Source organism: Ambystoma mexicanum, chromosome 6q, assembly GCF_040938575.1.
Source record: "Ambystoma mexicanum isolate Mex_15411 chromosome 6q, UKY_AmexF1_1, whole genome shotgun sequence".
Taxonomy (NCBI): domain Eukaryota; kingdom Metazoa; phylum Chordata; class Amphibia; order Caudata; family Ambystomatidae; genus Ambystoma; species Ambystoma mexicanum.
The window spans coordinates 1,569,141,828-1,569,163,832 of record NC_090937.1 but is presented as its reverse complement, the minus strand read 5'-3'; the positions used below and the strand labels follow the sequence as shown (position 1 = coordinate 1,569,163,832).

The 22,005-nt window shown below is 45.0% G+C and overlaps 1 protein-coding gene and 1 long non-coding RNA gene across 10 annotated transcripts in view; one reads left to right on the top strand and one right to left on the bottom strand.

Annotated features, from left to right (window-relative positions):
- DYSF (dysferlin) overlaps positions 1–22,005 on the bottom strand; it is a 1,254,081-nt gene that overhangs the window by 870,077 nt on the left and 361,999 nt on the right. For all 9 annotated transcript variants that reach the window (XM_069632290.1, XM_069632293.1, XM_069632296.1 and 6 more), the window contains exon 4: positions 21,577–21,682. In XM_069632290.1, the coding sequence (XP_069488391.1) occupies positions 21,577–21,682 (106 nt within the window). The remainder of the gene's footprint in view (positions 1–21,576; positions 21,683–22,005) is intronic.
- LOC138516853 (uncharacterized) lies at positions 14,303–15,367 on the top strand. The gene is made up of 3 exons (XR_011282317.1): positions 14,303–14,381; positions 15,038–15,123; positions 15,218–15,367. It is a non-coding gene; the product is annotated as an uncharacterized lncRNA (long non-coding RNA).

Here is a 22,005-nt window from a genome sequence, read left to right as displayed (position 1 = left end):
GAGTTTGTTAAAGGATAGTTCCGGGACTTTTTTTTTATTGTCCCTACGGGTCGGCCATGTGTTTGTAAGCATAAATCGGTAGATCGTAGGAAACTTTCCTATGGACCTTACCCGACTTTTCGCCCATTATCGCACTCGAAATCAGCCTCCATTTTGTGATAATCCTATCATTTCGCCGCATCGACCTGGCTCACCTGCCTTTGCGGCACTAAATCAAATCCCCCGCCCCTGAGCCTGACATCAGCAGACGCGTACTGCCCATTTCAAGCACGTCTCGTGTCAACAATCGCTGCGCCTCAGCTATTGACGTGTTGCCATGGAAATGGCAGGACGCCTCTTTCCCCAATAAGTATAAACAGACCGTTTCACAACATACAGCAGCAGATTTTCGATTCCATTACTCTCTCTGTGTTACTTTGAGTATTCTGTGACTCGTTTCAGTGCTCTGGTCAGCTACCTTCGCCGCTTGTAGCCCGTGTGAACACCTGTACCATCTCTGTAAATTATTTTACTATCTTTACCGCACAATGGCCACAATAATGCCGTATATGTACGAGCCCGAGTACACCGAGGAGGAACTACTGGAAAGGCAAGCACGCGAAAACGATGGGGATTCGGACGGCAGTTGGGAGGACCAGTCAACGGATGAAGAGCCTGGACCATGTCGCATGGACGGCGTCTCCACCTGGTGCACGTGCAATCGGTGCGAGCTAATGCCAACTGAGGAGGAGAACTGCTGCTGCCGTGAAAATTCCGGGTGCTTGGCCTACATTTCGGAAAGCGAGCAAAGTCTGCAGGAAGGCGAGCAAAGTCCGCAATGCATCACCGAGCTGCCAGAGTTCAGGGAAGCCTGCCTCTCACGGACAGTGTTGAGGATGATGATGGTGCTTATGCACGAACTTCGTGGCACTGTTCGTCCGCGTAATCCGAGTAACGAGTAAGTATACTCTGTTTGTGATGTCAGTGATGCCACCACTATTTCATGGTCGTCTCCCACATATAAAATTACATTTACATATCATTCGAACGCATGTAAATTGGTTCCATATAGTGCATTTTCTAGATATAATTTTTTTCTAAGAAAAATGACATGTGTTACCTGAATCGACATTGATAAGAAAGTTTGGTCAGTTTAATACAGTTTGCATCTTTTTTTTTCACAGGTGGTACAGGCTGGTGGCCTATCGTTGCTTCACTTGGTGGCTTCACGGGAGGCTCGGACACCGCGTTCGGAGAGTAATACCTGCCTGTGCGGTACTTGCCATTAGACAACATTTCCCCAGTGACAGTGGACAATACCGCGGATTTTCCCTCGATGTGCTGCAACCTCAACTTTACAATGTGTAATGTTTATTATTTATGTTTAATTAAAATCTAAAATAAAGCCCAACATATATTTTAACAATGGTTGTTTTGATTTTTTAAATGAATCTAGTGTGTCTCCGTTGAATAGCCTTCCAGTGCCTTGTCTTGTCACACCACATGTCTCCGGCCAGCATCCTCCCTCACGCTGGCCGCACACCTTCAATCCACATAACCGTTGAACCCATATATGCAGCAGTCATACATATATTATTTTGTGGGTTGGCATCAAGCGTTGGCAATAAAAAGCTGTTGGATTTTATTGATACAAAACATGGTTATAGGTAAATAATAAATATGGTTGATCATAATAAATCCTCTTTTTGGGCACCGGGTACAGAGATGACCGCCATATATTCTCCTGGGAGGGTGAGGTATTTATAAACTCACCCCCCTGCCTTCCATGTAGTAGATCCTGCAGCCATCCTCTTACATTCAGTTAGATGGCCTCTCCTTGGTGAGGCCCTGCGGCAAACGGGTCTTGTCTGCACGACCACCGCCCCAATCCACCCCCCGCCCTATCAAAGGCAGTTCGCACCAGGGTACTTGCGCTGCTGGCAAGTGGAGCTGTCAGGGAGCGATAAAGGCCAAGAGGTGCCAAAGAACATGTACACTTCAAAGTGGTCTATAGAGCATGGGTTGTTGTTCCCATGTCTACCTCCAGACCCCGTGTCTCCTGCCAAGCATCCCCCTCACGATGGACGCCCCCCTGCAATCCACATAAGTGTGTCTCCATTCACAAGTCTTCCTGTGTCTTGTCTGCACGACCACCGCCCCGATCCACCCCCCGCCCTATCAAAGGCAGTTCGCACCAGGGTACTTGCGCTGCTGGCAAGTGGAGCTGTCAGGGAGCGATAAAGGCCAAGAGGTGCCAAAGAACATGTACACTTCAAAGTGGTCTATAGAGCATGGGTTGTTGTTCCCATGTCTACCTCCAGACCCCGTGTCTCCTGCCAAGCATCCCCCCACACGCTGGACGGCCCCCTGCAAACCGCATAATGCCACGACATATACACGTCATTCATTCACAAACACACCCCTGTTTCGAATTCTTTATAACCCACTTCATATTTCTAATTAGAACTTCTTTGCGCTTTGCTAGTCAACCCGTGAAGGTGCTGGTTATCTGCTCTTCGTCTCTGTGAACTTCCGTGACCACTTTGAGCAAACTCGTCAGTTTGCAACCTGTGAACTGCTCCCTGTTCTACGACAAGAAACTACTCTTATCCCTGCATCTAACTGTTTGTTCGTCAAGGTAAGTCCATGTACCATAATCATTTTGCGTCCAATTTTTTAATTTATATCTATTTGCTAGTAGTCATCAAATTGCATCCATGTTTTCTTTTAGTTCACGACAGTACATGCAAGGAACTAGTCACATGTTCTGAGTTTAGTCAAATTACTTTTTCTATTTTTTGAAAGTTATTGAAATACTTATCCGCATGTGAATAACGTGTATAGTTCCAAGAACCAAAACGGACCTTGCATTGAACCTTTTATGTGTCATTTAATGTTTTAACACATTGGTATTCATAGAGAATTGTTGATCTTTACTTTTCAGAACTTTCCATAATGCCTGCCTGTTCCATTGGCGGTTGCCCTTCGAAGACCCATAACAAATCTGAAGGTACTATAATGCATGTTTTCCCTAAGACAATAGATCAGATAAGAGAATGGGTCCGATATTGCGGATATCCAGCCTCTGAGATAGAAAGTAGAGTCCTAGAAGTCTTTGCGGACAAGAGGGGTGATCGATACCGCATCTGCAGCAGGCACTTTAGCCCAGACATGTACTCCACATCATTGCTAATAAAGAAGAAAACACCGGAGCGAGGCGAAAATTGCTCTCAACCGCTATTCCCACTCTATTCGTCCACATCCCTCCACTGGTGAGTCAAGTTTACGTATTTATCTCTCGGCATTGCGGTAGTGTGTAGCATTAGCTAACAATAATTTCCCCATTTATGTATCCACTCAATATGAAGGCGGAAGATTCTCCATCCGTGTCGTTATTGCAGTCATCAGCCACTTCAAGCGCCTATCGGGTAATCTTACTTAGCTATTCTGACACTGACTTGTTTTAGGCATGTAAATCAATAGTTTTAATTGATCGTGTAATTATTTTACCTAATGGTACACCACAGTACTCGTCCTCTAGTCTTTGTTTTCAGTTATAATTATTGTTATCCAAAATAATGCAAGTACTGTCTTTCAGGGAGATGCTGAGGAGTCCAACGCATTGACGACAACCGTAGATGTCACTCAGATGGTCGAGGTACGTTTCCGGACAGTTCCATCGATGGAGATCATCAGATCTTGCATTCTTGTAGCGTGATTGTTACACACAATGTTTCTTTCGTTATTAGCCATTGGTATGTCCTTCTGTCGTCGCCCTCCTATGTGTCTTCTTTTTTCAATATTGTGTTCATTACTAATGAAAGTCCTATGTTTCAGGGAGTCGATGGAGCATTAGTCCAAGAAGAAGGGGGAGCATGCAGTTACGGGTCGGCGCAACAGCTTGCAGAAGTGTGCACCGCAGTTACAGCGTCCCTTGATGTTCTTATGCATTTCGAGGTATGGATACTGACAGATCAATCATGCGAGATCAAATGACGTGATTACATCCGCTATACTTCCTTCTTTATTAACGCAAGTACTATGTTTCAGGGAGCTGACGGAGCTTCTTCAACAAGAACATCACCCCTAGTAGTTGATGCAGATCTCTGGGTGGTGACACTTCCAACGATGGAGCAAATCGAATCATATTTAGATATCCATTATTTATTTTAGACAACTGATCATTTGTGCAGGTCTATTTAGATGAGCCGTTGACGCCTGCAGAAAGTTAATGTTCTTTTAAACAAAATAGAAAACCATACTAATGCAATTACTGTGTTTCAGGGAGTTGCTGAAGCGTCATCTTCAATAATATCATCAATGGAAGTCTATGCGGAGCCCGAGGTATGGATCTTGACAGTTCAATCTAACTAGATCAACAATGCGTGAACTATTGTCGTTTGAATGTTCTACACAATGCGTTCATTCGTGTTTTGCTATTGAGATGTACGTATGGGTATTGGTCCCCAAGTACATTTTGTGTTTTCAATATTATTATACATACTAATGAAAGTTCTATGTTTCAGGGAGTCGATGGAGCCTCAGTGAGTGATGGATGTGCTTATCATGAAAATATAGTCGTTGCAGCGCGAGAGGAAGTGGAGACATGCACACACGAGTCGGAGCAACAGCGTCCAGATGTTGAAGTTCGAGGCAAGAAAGTTTCAAAGAAAAGAAAGCAAAAGAAGGTTAGTGTCCTGTTCACTATATTATGTTGTCTTTCACTGTCAATAGTTCAATACTGTAAGTTGTGTTTAAACTGAACATCCCTTTTCTAATCTGTCCTCTAGTTGCGAGTGGGTGTAAGAACTAGATCTACACAGACAGTGAAGCGAACGAGAGATGTTGCTTGTCAAACCTTTTGGCAGGGACTTGAGACTGGAGATGCATCGTGCCAATGGGAAGAATATGAAGTGATTGACAACGGAGCTATACCACCACCAGCCATTGATAGTGAATGTCCTCCTGGTAGTTTGGATGCAGTCGGAGATCAATTCACAGAATCCACACCCGCAAAAAATAAGAGCGCGCGAAAGTTGAAGACATTGTTTTTTTCTCCCATCTCCGGACAAGGAACAGATGTTGCAATGGAAGAGAATGAAGTGGACGACAATGAAACACCATCAATATCACTCAGCATAGCGGAAGACGATATCAGAGATTGTACCTTTCATGCGAGTGACATGTCCTCAACGTTACAGGCCGAACCAGCTGGGATGCAGAGTGACAGTATAAGGAAAGAGGCCAAATTCATTGTATTCGATAGCTGTTTGATGGATATTATTATGATGATGAAATGTGGGCATTGGGTTGGTGGGGAAGTATGTGGGGAGCCATTGATTAATGTGACTCGTGCAATTCGAGGCACTAACCTTAAAATACATGCCACCTGTACACAATATCATCCGTTCGCATGGTCTGCACAACCCATGCTGGGGCAACTGCCAGCAGGCAATCTACTTTGTGCAGCGGCCGCACTTTTTAGTGGTTCAAGTTTTAAAAAGTTACAGTATTTCTTTCAGTTTGTGGGAATCCATTTCATTGCGAAAAGTCAGTTCTACAAATACCAAACCGATTATCTATTTCCAGCCATCAGCGAAGCTTGGAGAATGGAAAAAATGTCAATGGAAAGTACATTCGCGGGCAAACGCTTCAGGCTAGCCGGTGATGGACAGTGCGACAGCCCAGGATTTTCAGCCAAGTACTGCACCTACCACTTTCAGGACATGGAAAGTAAGAAAATTGTGAGTTCGGTGGTCGTGCAGGTGTCACAAAGTACATCCTCAGTGGCCATGGAGAAAGTTGGCTTTGTAGCATCATTGCAAGAACTACAATCGCGGGGAATGGTGATCGACCTGATAGCCACGGACAGACACGTTTCAATTGCCAAGACAATGAGAGAAGAGTACAAAAATATAAATCACCAATTTGACGTTTGGCATCTTGCAAAATCAATCAATAAAAAATTGTCGGCTGCAGGTAAAAAAAAAGAATTGCAAGGTATTTCACAGTGGTCCAAGTCAATCAGCAACCATCTTTGGTGGAGCTCAAAAACATGTGAAGGGTCGTTGGAAATTCTACTGGAAAAATGGCGGTCAGTAATGTTGCACTGTAGCAACGTACATCGATGGTCGACAAATGAACATTTCCACAAATGTGAACATGGCCATTTGTCCACAGAGGAGGCACGGAAGAAGAAGTGGTTGATTCCTTCTTCACCCACTCACAAAGCCATTGAAAAGATTGTATTTGATAAAACTATAACAAAAGCTTTGAGGGGACTCACGGAATTCTGCCACACAGGAGATTTGGAGGTGTTCCACAATATGTGCCTCAAGTACAGGCCCAAAAGATTGCATTTTGGCATGGAAGGCATGATAAATCGGACTCTTTTAGCGGTCTTGGCACATAACCATAATGTTGGCCGTCAACAAAGTAGGACGACCGGAACTTTAGGGACGCTTCGCTACAATAAGGCCTTCACTAAAAGAAGTAAACAATGGGTGATCAAACCAGTGTTTGAGGATATGCAATATGAGTTTATTGAGAGACTTATCGTAGATGTCCTCGATAGGCACATACATGGAGTGGTGAACGAACCTATGCAGGGGACAACTGCATTGCCACCCAACATTGCCTCTGTTCCATGTCCACCTAAAGCAGAGCTCATTGAGAAATACACATCACGGTTTAAATGATTGTAATTTGATTGTCTGTTCTCTCGAGTCTCCTCATGTTGCAGGCCCATTGCAATTAAACCAAACAGTAATATAAATCATTTTTACAAAAATTATAGAATGTTTCCGTATTACAAACACATGGCCGACCCATAGGGACAATAAAAAAAAAGGCACGCAGACAAGATGTCCCTAAAACTAACTGCAGCTAACTAGAAATGTGTGCTCGCTCAAAGTGAAGGTCAGCTGCTTTGATGTTTTGCTCGGGTGGCGGAACGGCCCACGACCCAATATAAGGTTCTATTGTGATTTGACCTTGACAGGCCGGGACCATCCTGAAAGACTAAGAAAAGATAATGAATAAAATTTCAGAAACGAAACGATGAGCCACGTTCATTAGAAGAAGTAACGTCGGCAAAGAAGGAGTGGTGTTTCGGGTCTGCCCTACACAGAGACACAATGGAAAATGCAAATATAATGTAAGTAACTTTTGATGAGTTTATACCGCAATTTCATTACTATACAGTGGCTTTAAAGACGGGTTCAGTTGTACTTGTTCGTTCTATGTGGCATATTGTTTTCTACCGCGCACTATCTTGAGGAGAAACATCTGCTTTTACTGAAGCACCTCAAAACCTTCCTCTTTGCTTCTGCTTTCTCTCTCCCTCTCCCCTGCTACAACTGGTCCACTGTCTGCGACCTCGGTCCTGGGCCCTTCCACTCTCCACCTGCACTGCCTCCCTGTCAACCCCTGCACTGGGGGACTGTCTCAGTATCCTACAGCCCCCCCTTCCCAGCACTTGTTCTGCACTTACCTTGCACTTGCCACCAGCTGGCCCTATTTATTTATTATTTTATGCTACTTACCTTGTACTCCACTCCCCCCCCTCCATGCCTCGCCACGCCTTTAAACACTTGTGTACACCCAGTAGCGCTGTCCTCGCTATGAAATGAATAATTTTAATAAGGATCTGATGGTGAGACTAATTTCATTTTTTATGTTTTTAGGTACATCATTCACTACTGTCTGTGTCACGAGTACCAGACACCGGCGGACGGCTTCTACAGCCGCCAGTTGCTTCTCCGCGTGAACAACGTTACCACCCTGACCATTTTATGGGACGATCGCCAAGTACAAGTATGCCCTTACGCGGTACTAACGGTTAGATGCAACATACCTACCGTTGTGGTGGCCTAGTGCCTCGTTGTTGGAACAGCCATGCGATTATCAGTGCGACCGAAGAGCTTATTTTTATCGTAAACCAACACCCTGTGTACTGCACACGAACATCGCTTCCCTCAAGACGAACTAATTTGGATCGAGAGCAAAGAAAAATGCAAATCGCTGAATATTCTCTAAACATTTGATGTCCAATAAACGTACTTTGCCAAATGTACAATCTTGCCGTTTGCTTTTAAACCACGGTTTCACATTCCGAATTGTGGCGCTGTATTGTGAGATGCTCTAAGACCCTGTGTACAGCAAAGGACCATCGCGTTCCTCAATACGAACTTTTTGGAACGTGAGCAAATAAAAATGCAAATCGCTGAATATTCTCTAAACATTTGATGTCAAATAAATGTACTTTACCACATTTACAATCTTGCGGTTTGATTTCAAAGTACAGTTTCATATTCCGAATTGTGGCGCGCTGTATTGTGAGCTGATCTGTGTTGATTTCCGGGGTCTGTGTGGAGTCGCGTAGAAGACGCCTGGGCGCGTTTGCCTACGCAACTCAGTCACGTCACGGATAGAGGCGGGGAATATGAATGTTTTGATAAAGTCTGTTTCAGGGGCGGGGGATTTGATTTAGTGCCGCAAAGGCAGGTGAGCCAGGTCGATGCGGCGAAATGATAGGATTATCACAAAATGGAGGCTGATTTCGAGTGCGATAATGGGCGAAAAGTCGGGTAAGGTCCATAGGAAAGTTTCCTACGATCTACCGATTTATGCTTACAAACACATGGCCGACCCGTAGGGACAATAAAAAAAAAGTCCCGGAACTATCCTTTAAGGGAAAAACGGGGCTAAATCCATGTCAGAGGACAACCCATACTAAAGAAAGGGGGGTGTAGGTGTAGGCTCAGGGAGAGGAGGTGTGGGGGTGCAGGGCGACCCTAACAACAGAATGTGTGGGGATAAGCTTTGGGACAGTTTTAAGCAGTCATTTGCCCGGATAGCGAAGAGGTGCGGTCTGCTGGTGGAGACTGGCACTGGGGACAGGTTGAGGGGGGTTAGGGGGTGTCGCAAGTGGATATGGTGGGGAGGTCGAGGGAAGGGTGTGGGGAAGCCTAGTGAGTTTCTAGTGGAGAGACCATTTGGGCAGAGGGAGGCTCCCCGAGTTAGGGCCCTGTAAAGTGTGGCATAATCACAAACAGCAAAGTGCTTCAGGGTAGCAAGCACCCCTTCATTGATATGTATTTCTTTGATTTATTTTTACATTTGTAGCAGCGCACAAAGCCCTGGAGCATCTAGTTACAGTTACAAGGGCATAGGGCCAGTCGACAAAGAGTTGGACAAGGCAAGATGTTGCAGAATAGGGAATAGTTGTATGGCAATAACCGGAAAAGCCACACCCCATGGTGCAGGGGGCTATGTCAAGGATGCATGTAGGCATTTAGATCAACATTGGAGTAAGATCACAGTCTGCAAAAGCCTCACCCCCTGGCAAAGGGGGCCATGACAGAGCTACACATAGGCATATAGACCAACATTAGAGTAGGATCACAGTCCGGAAAAGCCTCACCCCAAGATACAGGGGCTACATCAGAGGTACAAGTAGGCATATAGATCAAGATTAGAGTAGGATCACAGACCAAAAAAGACTCACCCTTGGTACAGGGGGCTACATCAGAGGAACAAGTAGGCATATAGATCAACATTAGAGTAGGATCACAGTCCAGAAAAGCCTCACCCCATGGTACAGGGGGCTACATCAGAGGTACAAGTAGGCATATAGATCAACATTAGAGTAGGATCACAGTCCAGAAAAGCCACACCCCATGGTGCAGGAGGCTATGTCAAGGATGCATGTAGGCATTTAGATCAACATTGGAGTAAGATCACAGTCTGCAAAAGCCTCACCCCCTGGTAAAGGGGGCCATGACAGAGGTACACGTAGGCATATAGACCAACATTAGAGTAGGATCACAGTCTGGAAAAGCCTCACCCCAAGATACAGGGGCTACATCAGAGGTACAAGTAGGCATAGAGATGAACATTAGAGTAGGATCACAGTCCGGAAAAGCCTCACCCCAAGATACAGGGGCTACATCAGAGGTACAAGTAGGCATATAGATCAAGATTAGAGTAGGATCACAGTCCAAAAAAGACTCACCCTTGGTACAGGGGGCTACATCAGAGGAACAAGTAGGCATATAGATCAACATTAGAGTAGGATCACAGTCCAGAAAAGCCTCACCCCATGGTACAGTGGGCTACATCAGAGGTACAAGTAGGCATATAGATCAACATTAGAGTAGGATCACAGTCCAGAAAAGCCACACCCCATGGTGCAGGGGGCTATGTCAAGGATGCATGTAGGCATTTAGATCAACATTGGAGTAAGATCACAGTCTGCAAAAGCCTCACCCCCTGGTAAAGGGGGCCATGACAGAGGTACACGTAGGCATATAGACCAACATTAGAGTAGGATCACAGTCCGGAAAAGCCTCACCCCAAGATACAGGGGCTACATCAGAGGTACAAGTAGGCATATAGATCAAGATTAGAGTAGGATCACAGTCCAAAAAAGACTCACCCTTGGTACAGGGGGCTACATCAGAGGTACAAGTCGGCATATAGATCAACATTAGAGTAGGATCACAGTCCAGAAAAGCCACACCCCATGGTGCAGGGGGCTATGTCAAGGATGCATGTAGGCATTTAGATCAACATTGGAGTAAGATCACAGTCTGCAAAAGCCTCACCCCCTGGTAAAGGGGGCCATGACGGAGGTACACGTAGGCATATAGACCAACATTAGAGTAGGATCACAGTCCGGAAAAGCCTCACCCCAAGATGCAGGGGCTACATCAGAGGTACAAGTAGGCATAGAGATGAACATTAGAGTAGGATCACAGTCCAGAAAAGTCTCACCCATGGTATAGGGGGCTACGTCTGAGGTACAAGTAGGTATATAGATCAACATTGGAGTACAATCACAGTCCAGAAAAGCCTTACCCCATGGGACAGAGGGCAACGGCGGAGGTACAAGTAGGGATATAGATCAACATTATAGTAGGATCACAGTACAGAAAAGCCTTACCCATGGGACAGGGAGCCACGGCAGAGGTTCAAGTAGGTACATAGATCAACATTATAGTAGGATCACAGTCCAGAAAAGCCTCACCCCATGGTACAGGGGGGCTACATCAGAGGTACAAGAAGGCATATAGATCAACATTAGAGTACAATCACAGTCCAGAAATGCCTTACCCCATGGGACAGAGGACTACGGCGGAGGTTCAAGTAGGTATATAGATAAACATTAGAGTAGGATCACAGTCCAGAACAGCCTCACCCATGGTACAGGGGACTATGTCTGAGGTACAAGTAGGTACATAGATCAACATTAGAGTACGATCACAGTCCAGAAAAGCCTTAGCCCATGGGACAGAGGGCTACAGCGGAGGTTCAAGTAGGTATATAGATCAACATTAGAGTAGGATCACAGTCTGAAAAAGACTCACCCTTGGTACAGGGGGCTATGTCGAAGGTACACGTAGGCATATAGATCAACATTAGAGTAGGATCACAGTTCAAAAAAGCCTCACCCTTGGTGCAGGGGGCTATGTCGGAGTTACACGCAGGCATATAGACCAACATTAGATTTGGATCACAGTTCAGAAAAGCCTCACCCATGGTTCAGGAGGCTACGTCAGAGGTACAACTAGACATATAGATCAACATTACAGTAGGATCACAGTCCGGAAAGCCTAACCCATGGTACAGGGGGATACGTCAGAGGTACAAGTAGGTATATATATCAACATTAGAGTAGGATCACAGTCCAGAAAAGCCTCACCCCCTAGTACAGGGGGCTATGTCAGAGGTACAAGTAGGCATATAGATCAACATTAGAGTAGGATCACAGTATGGAAAAACCTTACCCCATGGTACAGGGGGATACGTCAGAGGTACAAGTAGGTATATATATCAACATTAGAGTAGGATCACAGTCCTGAAAAGCCTCACCCCCTAGTACAGGGGGCTACGTCAGAGGTACAAGTAGGCATATAGATCAACATTAGAGTAGGATCACAGTATGGAAAAACCTTACCCCATGGTGCAGCGGGCTACGTCAGAGGTACAAGTAGGTATATATATCAACATTAGAGTAGGATCACAGTCCAGAAAAGCCTCACCCCCTAGTACAGGGGGCTATGTCAGAGGTACAAGTAGGCATATAGATCAACATTAGAGTAGGATCACAGTATGGAAAAACCTTACCCCATGGTACAGGGGGATACGTCAGAGGTACAAGTAGGTATATATATCAACATTAGAGTAGGATCACAGTCCCGAAAACCCTCACCCCATGGTACAGGGGTTACATCGGAGGTACAAGTAGGCATATAGATCAACATTAGAGTAGGATAACAGTCCAAAAAAGTCTCACACTTGGTACAGGGGTTACATCCGAGGTAAAAGTAGGAATTTAGATCAACATTAGAGTAGGATCACAGTCCAGAAAAGCCTCACCCCATGCTACAGGGGTTACATCAGAGGTACAAGTAGGCACATAGATCAACGTTAGAGTAGGATCACAGTCCGAAAAAGCCTCACCCATGGTACAGGGGGTTTTGTCGGAGGTACACATAGAAATATAAATGAACATTAGAGTAGGATCACAGTCTGGAGAAGGAAGGGTGGGGCGCAGGACAAACTTAACAAGAATATTAGAGCAAAGTACTGAGGGGTAGCAAATACCCCTTCAGTGATAGTATGAAGGAAGGGCAGGTGCACGACAAACCCAACTAGAGTATTAGAAGGCCTGGGATAAATGGTAAAGAAAGGATGGAAGTAGTTGAGATATAAGAGGTTAGATCGGGACAGCTTGAGGATCCTTGCCCTTGGTGGGCCTGGCTGGGGATCAAGGCAGTGGTAACTAGGCATAACGTGGAGGGAAGTGTACTGACCGGCAGAGAGAGGTTGGTGTCTCTCACTGCAGAAGTCCACAACAGACAAGTACCGGGGTCCAGCTCTCAGGCGCACTGCACACAAATATAGAGGGAAAGGCATAGGAGGCTGCTTCAGTCGGCACATGGGCAGTGATGAAAGGCAGTGGAGGGTGCTCGCAGGTTGACAAGAGAGGACCATAAGGAGCTGTGAAGCTCAGTTTGGAATGGGACTAAAAACAGACAAAAGGTTGAAAAGATGAAGGGTTTTTGTACTATTATTCATATAGGAATACAGATCCGGGCCATCTTTAGTCAATATATACATAGTTATTTTACTTTCTGTAACTAGAGCATTCCACTCTACTGAAACATTCAAACCACACTCTACTGTATCCAGAGTATGGATCCAGCGCTGCTCAATACGGTGAAGTAGAGTTCCTATATCGCCTCCCCTCATGTTAACCTTTACATGTTGAAGGACGAACCATTTCATGTCCGTGTCCTTGTGTTTGAATGTGATGAAATGATCAACCATAGGTTTATCTGCCACATTGTTGCGTATACAGCTTCTATGCTCAGATATACCGCATTTGTATTTCTATATGAATAATAGTATACATCTAGTGATAAGGCAAACTAGGAAGGACCATACAATAGGGATGCACAAAAATCTTAGTGGACTAGGGTGATGTATCCTGCTCCATTTCGATGTGAGATGAGCCTATATGATATATTCGATTGTCGGACAGCACATAAGCTTTTTCATCTCAGAATAACTAGTGACCTGTACAACATTCACGGGTGTAGTTCGAGTCATTTATGGGTTGGTGATATATTTTTCACTTTTATTAATTTTGGGAGGACTGCGTCCCCCATGCATTGGTAGGAATCACTTGGAACAAACATGGCCCAGATATGTGTTCATATATGAATAACAGTGTGCATCCGGTGGTAAGAAGAATCAAATAGGATCCTAGAATATTATTTACGCACCAATTGGTGAGGTTACGTATTTTTCAGTGGACCAGGCTGATGTATCGTGCATAATTTCTGATGCAGATAGGAGCCCAACCGATATATTTTTCTGTAGAATAATAAGTGACCCGTACAATAGTCATGGAGTTATTTTTAGGCCATGTATATTGTTTATTAAGGTATCCCATGTATCCGTAGGAATTACCTGATAAACATGAGAATCATTTGAAATAAACGAGAATGCATCAGCAGTGACGGACATTTAGTCCTTTTTTCTTACTACGACGGTGTTGTATCAGTAGGAATTACCTGATACAAATGAGAATCATCTGAAACAAACGAGAATGTATCAGCAGTGACGGACATGTAGTCCTTTTTTCTTACTACGACGGTGTTGTATCAGTAGGAATTACCTGATACAAATGAGAATCATCTGAAACAAACGAGAATGCATCAGCAGTGAGGGGCATGTAGTCCCTTTTTTATTACTAGGACGGTGTTGTGGCTGGGCATAAATAGGAGTCCACTTTTTATGTCTATGTTTTCGAGTTGGACGTAGATATAGTACTATGAAATTACATGGATGTTTGAGTATCTGAGGACAGACACAGCGTCCGGGAAATATGAGTAAGTGAATTTGACCGCGATCTGATGTAAAAATTGTGTGGACTGACAAGGATTACGCAGGTCTCTTTTTTTACTAAGGTGATGTTATTGCGCCGTCCATGTTGGGCGGCAGCAAGTCTGCCGTTCTGCAATGGACAGGCATTACCTAAAGGGATGTGATTTAAAATGAGAAAATGACGCAGATTTACCGGGTTTAAGCGTGTCTCGTATGTGGACGTCAGCTCGCCGTCCATGTTGGGGGGCAGGGAGTTTCTTGTTTTGTAGTAGGCAGGAATTACTAAGTGGAATGTCAAAAAGGAGTCGTTTTTTGAGGTCTACTTTGTTGCGAATCCTTTCAGATGCACAACTCCACAAAATGGTGGTGTTAAGGAATGCTTCCTAGAAATGGCGATTGATTGTGCTGTTTAGTAAACAGAAGGAGAATGGGTGGATTTTGCGACTATACGTCTTCCATTTTTGAGATCTAATGAATATAGAACTAGTAAAAGAAGACAAAGAAACATTGGCAGTAAGCATTTACAGTGAACAAAGGAAGCCACACTCTATAGGAACTGCCCACCCAGTTGTGATCTGTAAGGGTGGTAAGTTTGTATACAAGAGATATATTTGTGTGTATATCTTTTAAATCGCCATATTTAACCTTTCCTTGATTATAGGAGCCAGAGACAGAGGGTGCATGTCTGTTAAGAGCAGTGATGAAAATATACCGATCAAGAGACTATTTGGCGGTGTGTCTGGAATTGTAAGTATACTTGATTTGTGACCAATAGTAAGGCCAATCGTTAGCATTTGGTCAGACAGTAAATTAGTTTTCCTTTCCATGTTTCAATTCACAGGACCTAGTTTAACAGGATATTAGGTACCTGTGAAGGATTTATTCCACTACATCTATCTACATCTCCGGAGTTGGTACACAGGGATGAGTAAGATGAGGAAGCATCTACTGTTGAGAAATGTATATTTGACAATAAAAGTAATTGATTGAAGAAATGGGAATGACACAAGACCCTGATAGGATTTATATTCTGTATGTCTTTTAGATTTGGTATGGCTTACTTCAGTCCATGAGAGGCAGGACATCTTGATTTTGCCTCACGTCCTGAGGAAGGTCTTAAGAAGAAAAGGGCAGCATTTTTGTCCAAGTGACCGAAACAAATGTCGATGACCACACAAACTGTTTGGAAAATATAAAACAAACTGTATATGACACTATTAATAAGAACAGGGTCAAAGAAAATAGATGTTAAGTAGATATTTGTTACCATTGGAGTAGTATTTGATTATTGCTACACTATGGGCCTCATCATGAGGTGGGCGCAAAGGGATATCGGGCACCGTTAAGGACATTGGTGCCGGTAATCCCTTTGTGCCCTATTCCGAGGTCAATTAGCGGGTCCCTTCCTTGACGCCTGGTTTTACCAGGCGTTATGGACGGGGCCCGTTAAGGGACTTCAGCGCTAATAACTGTACCGCAATTTGCGGTACCGTTATTAGCACCTTTCCATTGAGCCCTGTGGGGGCTCAAATGGGAATGGGGAATGGCTTTTTCAATGGGGACTTACCGGTCCCACAAAGGTCGGAATAGACCGGTAAATCCCCATTGAACAAGTGCGGACTCGGTTCCGGTATTGGAGGTAGTCATGGCGCTAACAGCGCCATGACTACCTCCAACCTCGTAATGAGGCCCTATGTATGGTAGGCCATTCTGGTTTTATGTACGTATGTATGAATGAGGGATTGAGAGTATTGGTGTCTGAGCTGTGAAAGATTTGTGACTTTTTTCCTTTAAAAATGAAAATGTTGTTTTAAAGGAAACATACAGATATATGTTTATTTGTGATTTATTTAATAACATTTGTATTAACTGAGATAGTGAGTTGTGTCACCCCGATCCACTGGTCCACCCCTTATTGTTTTCATGACAAACATTCAGGCCACACTCATCAATGGGGCACTGAATACACCAAGATGACCAAATTTGACTTTGCCCAGGATTGGGTTGGCACTGGCTGCTCGTGCTATAGTAGCCTGGCAGTGGCCAGTTAGCATTGTCTTCCATCTGGTCAATCACATTCATAATCACTCAGGTGACTATTGATACCATTGAGAGAAGGGTTTACGCACACCTTTCTTTCAAGCAGGCATATTGTATCAATCACAGCCCTGACAACCAAACCCCTCTGACTTGGCCTTATACAACAATTTTAGAAACAATTAAATACATTTGAATCATGGTAAAACAAATACAGAGATCAATCAAAGAGAACACCAGAAGCAGAAACTGACATCAAAACAACATTTCTGTTAAAAGAACAAAAAGGAAAGGAAAGGGGGTGAGGGAAGGATGAACACACTAAACATATACATCATTTAAAGTGCCCCAGATATCATCATACCTGTCCTGTGGAAAGACAAAAGGCTTCATTACCAGGTTGGTGGTAATCCGCTGGTGCGACCGGCGGGTTTACCGCCAACCCCGTAACACTGAATCCGGCGCTTGACTTGCCGGTGCCAGCAGGACATTACAAGTCCCGGCGGCACGGGGAGTCAGGCGCCAGATTATGTAACTCCCCATTGCCACAGACTCCCATAGGACTCTAGGGGTTTGGGGAGACGGAAGCACCTGCACTGTTGCTAACGGTGCCAGTGCTTCTGTGAAAAGTCTGCCTACAGGGACCGCAGCCCCCGGCAGGTCAGACCTGCCGTGTGCGACGGCCCCAACAGGCAAATTCATAGTGTGGCAGTCCAAAAACAAGGGTGCCGGTAAGCTTACCGGCACCCTTGTTTCCAGAACGCCACACTCGTAATGAGGCCCACTCGCTCCCAACTTGAAAGAAGTGAAAAACAGTACAACCAGTCATCAATAATAGGTCGTACATCAGTCTTGCAAAGTCTCAAAATGTGTATTTTACTTGTATTTCAGAATGCCTGGTCCCATATGTACCCTCTTGTTTTTTTCCCTTGTATTTGGAGTGTGCCTGGACTCCTACTTCCTCTACCCTCTATTTTAATTATGTTATAATTAAATACATTCCTAAACCGCACATGATAGTTGTTTTCCAAGCATGTAGGTGAAACAAAATGAGCTGGAATGGAAGCAGCGTCCAGTCAGTCGCTAAGCAGGGGATGTCATTAACACATTTTGCAATTTGCAAAGCACAGATTAACTTTTACTCCGCATTCATTGGATGTGTGTGTAAGATCATGGAGGACAGGGGGAAGGGGGCGGGGGAGTAATTCACAAAGGCTTGCACTGGAGAAAATCAGAAGATGCCGGTGAGCCTCCGAGCTTCGCCCCTGCGATCCACCCACTACAACTAGAGCAAATCAGAAGATGACGGTGGGCATCCAAGCTTCGCCCCTGCGATCCACACTTTAAAACTAGAGAAAATAAGAAGATGACTGTGAGCATCTGAGCTTTGCCCCTGCGATCCACACTCTAAAACTCGAGCAAATCAGAAGATGATGGTGAGCATCCGAGCTTTGCCCCTGCGTTCCACACTCTAAAACTCGAGCAAATCAGAAGATGATGGTGAGCATCCGAGCTTTGCCCCTGCATTCCACACACTAAAACTAGAGCAAATCAGAAGATGACGGTGGGCATCCAAGCTTCGCCCCTGCGATCCACACTCTAAAACTAGAGAAAATAAGAAGATGATGGTGAGCATCCGAGCTTTGCCCCTGCGTTCCACACACTAAAACTAGAGCAAATCAGAAGATGAAGGTGAGCATCGGAGCTTTGCCCCTGCGATCGACACTCTAAAACTAGAGAAAATAAGAAGATGACAGTGAGCATCCAAGCTTTGCCCCTGCAATCCACACACTAACTCCTAGTCCACTCCCACCTTGGCCCATACCAAACCTTTTGCTTCCATGTATTTCTCCATACTAAAGATAGCCGAGCATGCATCCCTACCTACCTACCTAGCCCATATATGATATCTAGATTTATAGTCTGACCTATAAACTTGATAATATATCTGTCTGTTTAGATAATCTTGCTAGAGTACCTCGGACATCCCAAGATATGCCCTGTACTTCTACTTATGTTTGTATATATTCTTGCATATATTTTTTTTGCCTATGTGTTTTTTTATACTCTTGCCAAATACTGTAATAAGCTTAAGATTTCTTGGACACTGTTGCGCCCTGCTACCCAAGGGTTTGGCGTGCATTCCCAAATAAACACACAAACAAACAAACACTGAAGCTAGAGCAATTCAGAAGATGACGGTGAGCATCCGAGCTTTGCCCCTGCGATCCACACACTAAAAATAGATAAAATCAGAAGATGACGGTGAGCATCCGAGCTTTGCCCCTGCGATCCACACCCTGAAGCTAGAGCAATTCCGAAGATGACGGTGGGCATCCGAGCTTCGCCCCTGCGATCCACACTCTAAAACTATAGAAAATAAGAAGATGACTGTGAGCATCTGAGCTTTGCCCCTGCGATCCACACTCTAAAACTCAAGCAATTCCGAAGATGATGGTGAGCATCCGAGCTTTGCCCATGCGATCCACACACTAAAGCTAGAGCAAATCAGAAGATGAAGGTGAGCATCGGAGCTTTCCCCATGCGATCCACACACTAAAACTAGAGAAAATCAGAAAATGAGGGTGTGCATCTGAGCTTTGCCCCTGCGATCCACACACTAAAGCTAGATCAATTCAGAAGATGATGGTGAGAATCCGAGCTTTGCCCCTGCGATCCACACACTAAAACTCGAGCAAATCAGAAGATGACGGTGAGCATCCGAGCTTTGCCCCTGTGATCCACACCCTAAAGCTAGAGCAATTCAGAAGATAACGGTGAGCATCCGAGCTTTGCCCCTGTGATCCACACCCTAAAGCTAGAGCAATTCAGAAGATAACGGTGAGCATCCGAGCTTTGCCCCTGCGATCCACACCCTAAAGCTAGAGCAATTCAGAAGATGACGGTGAGCATTCAAGCTTTGCCTCTGCCTTCCACACACTAAAACTGGAGCAAATCAGAAGATGAGGGTGAGCATCTGAGCTTTGCCCCTGCGATCCACACACTAAAGCTAGAGCAATTCAGAAGATGACGGTGAGCATCCGAGTTTTGCCCCTGCGATCCACACACTAAAACTAGAGCAAATCAGAAGATGACGGGAAGCATCCGACCTTTCCCCCTGCGATATGCACACTAAAGCTAGAGCAATTCAGCAGATGACGGTGAGCATTCGAGCTTTGCCCCTGCGATCCACACCATAAAACTAGAGCAAATCAAAAGATGACAGTGAGCATCCGAGCTTTGCCCCAGCGATCCGCACTCTAAAACTAGAGCAAATCAGAACATGCCGGTGAGCATCCGAGCTTTGCCCCTGCGATCCACACACTAAAACTAGAGAAAATCAGAAGATGACGGTGAGCATCCGAGCTTTGCCCCAGCGATCCACACTCTAAAACTAGAGCAAATCAGAAGATGACGGTGAGCATCCAAGGTCTGTCCCTGCGATCCACACACTAAAACTAGAGCAAATAAAAAGATGACATTGAGCATCTGAGCTTTGCCCCTGCGATCCACACACTAAAGCTAGAGCAATTCAGAAGATGAAGGTGAGCATCCAAGCTTTGCCTCTGCGATCCACACTCTAAAACCCGAGCAAATCAGAAGATGATGGTGAGCATCCGAGCTTTGTCCCTGCGTTCCACACACTAAAACTAGAGCAAATCAGAAGATGACGGTGGGCATCCAAGCTTCGCCCCTGCGATCCACACTCTAAAACTAGAGAAAATAAGAAGATGACTGTGGGCATCTGAGCTTTGCCCCTGCGATCCACACTCTAAAACTCGAGCAAATCAGAAGATGATGGTGAGCATCTGAGCTTTGCCCCTGCGTTCCACACACTAAAACTAGAGCAAATCAGAAGATGACGGTGGGCATCCAAGCTTCGCCCCTGCGATCCACACTCTAAAACCCGAGCAAATCAGAAGATGATGGTGAGCATCCGAGCTTTGTCCCTGCGTTCCACACACTAAAACTAGAGCAAATCAGAAGATGACGGTGGGCATCCAAGCTTCGCCCCTGCGATCCACACTCTAAAACTAGAGAAAATAAGAAGATGACTGTGGGCATCTGAGCTTTGCCCCTGCGATCCACACTCTAAAACTCGAGCAAATCAGAAGATGATGGTGAGCATCTGAGCTTTGCCCCTGCGTTCCACACACTAAAACTAGAGCAAATCAGAAGATGACGGTGGGCATCCAAGCTTCGCCCCTGCGATCCACACTCTAAAACCCGAGCAAATCAGAAGATGATGGAGAGCATCCGAGCTTTGCCACTGCGATCCACACACTAAAACTAGAGCAAATCAGAAGATGAGGCTGTGCATCTGAGCTTTGCCCCTGCGATCCACACACTAAAACTAGAGCAAATAAAAAGATGACATTGAGCATCTGAGCTTTGCCCCTGCGATCCACACACTAAAGATAGATCAATTCAGAAGATGACGGTGAGCATCCGAGCTTTGCCTCTGCCTTCCACACACTAAAACTGGAGCAAATCAGAAGATGAGGGTGAGCATCTGAGCTTTGCCCCTGCGATCCACACACTAAAACTAGAGCAAATCAGAAGATGACGGTGAGCATCCAAGCTTTGCCCCTGCGATCGACACACTAAAACTAGAGCAAATCAAAAGATGACATTGAGCATCTGAGCTTTGCCCCTGCGATCCACACACTAAAACTAGAGAAAATCAGAAGATGAGGGTGTGCATCCGAGCTTTGCCCCTGCGATCCACACACTAAAACTAGAGCAAATCAGAAGATGACGGTGAGCATCCAAGCTTTGCCCCTGCGATCGACACACTAAAACTAGAGCAAATCAAAAGATGACATTGAGCATCTGAGCTTTGCCCCTGCGATCCACACACTAAAGCTAGAGCAATTCAGAAGATGAAGGTGAGCATCCAAGCTTTGTCCCTGCGATCCACACTCTAAAACTAGAGCAAATCTGAGATGACGTGCAGCACATCTTTGTGATCTGCATCTGCACGTGAGCTTCCCAAAGATTCTTCAGGCATCTCCAGATCTCATCCAGCTGCAGCCTTTGTGAATCAGGACTAATTCAGAGAGGGTCACGGGCACCTCCCCCCGTTTGCTCCAGTGCAAATCTTCTAAAACAAAATTTCCCCTAATATATCTTAGATATTTTAGATGAAGAGCGTGTCCTTACCCCAGTGTTCTGTTTCTTGGTGTCCAGTAAAGGGGCATTAAAGCTGGCCGTCAGGTTGGGAGACGATAACACCTCTCGTAGGGGTACTCTGGTCTCACCCAGAAACCTTAAGAGGAAAAAGCAGAGGGGGGAGACATTCAGGTGAATATTCACAAAGTATAACAATGCAATTGATTATGCTCCAGGTTTTCATTTTAACTACAGCAGCCCAAGCATGCCCTCATATAATTGTATACGTATGATGATAGTTTATTCACATCTAATGTATTTCATGATGGAAAGAAAAAATTCAGTTATTATCATGGATTAATGCCCAGTGCAGAATGATGAAATGATGAAATGCTATTAACCAATGAGAAGGCTTAGGTTACTGTCCTTTGCTGTTTCTCTTGTTGCAACAACCTCTGGGGCCAGGCTAGGCTGGGTTAT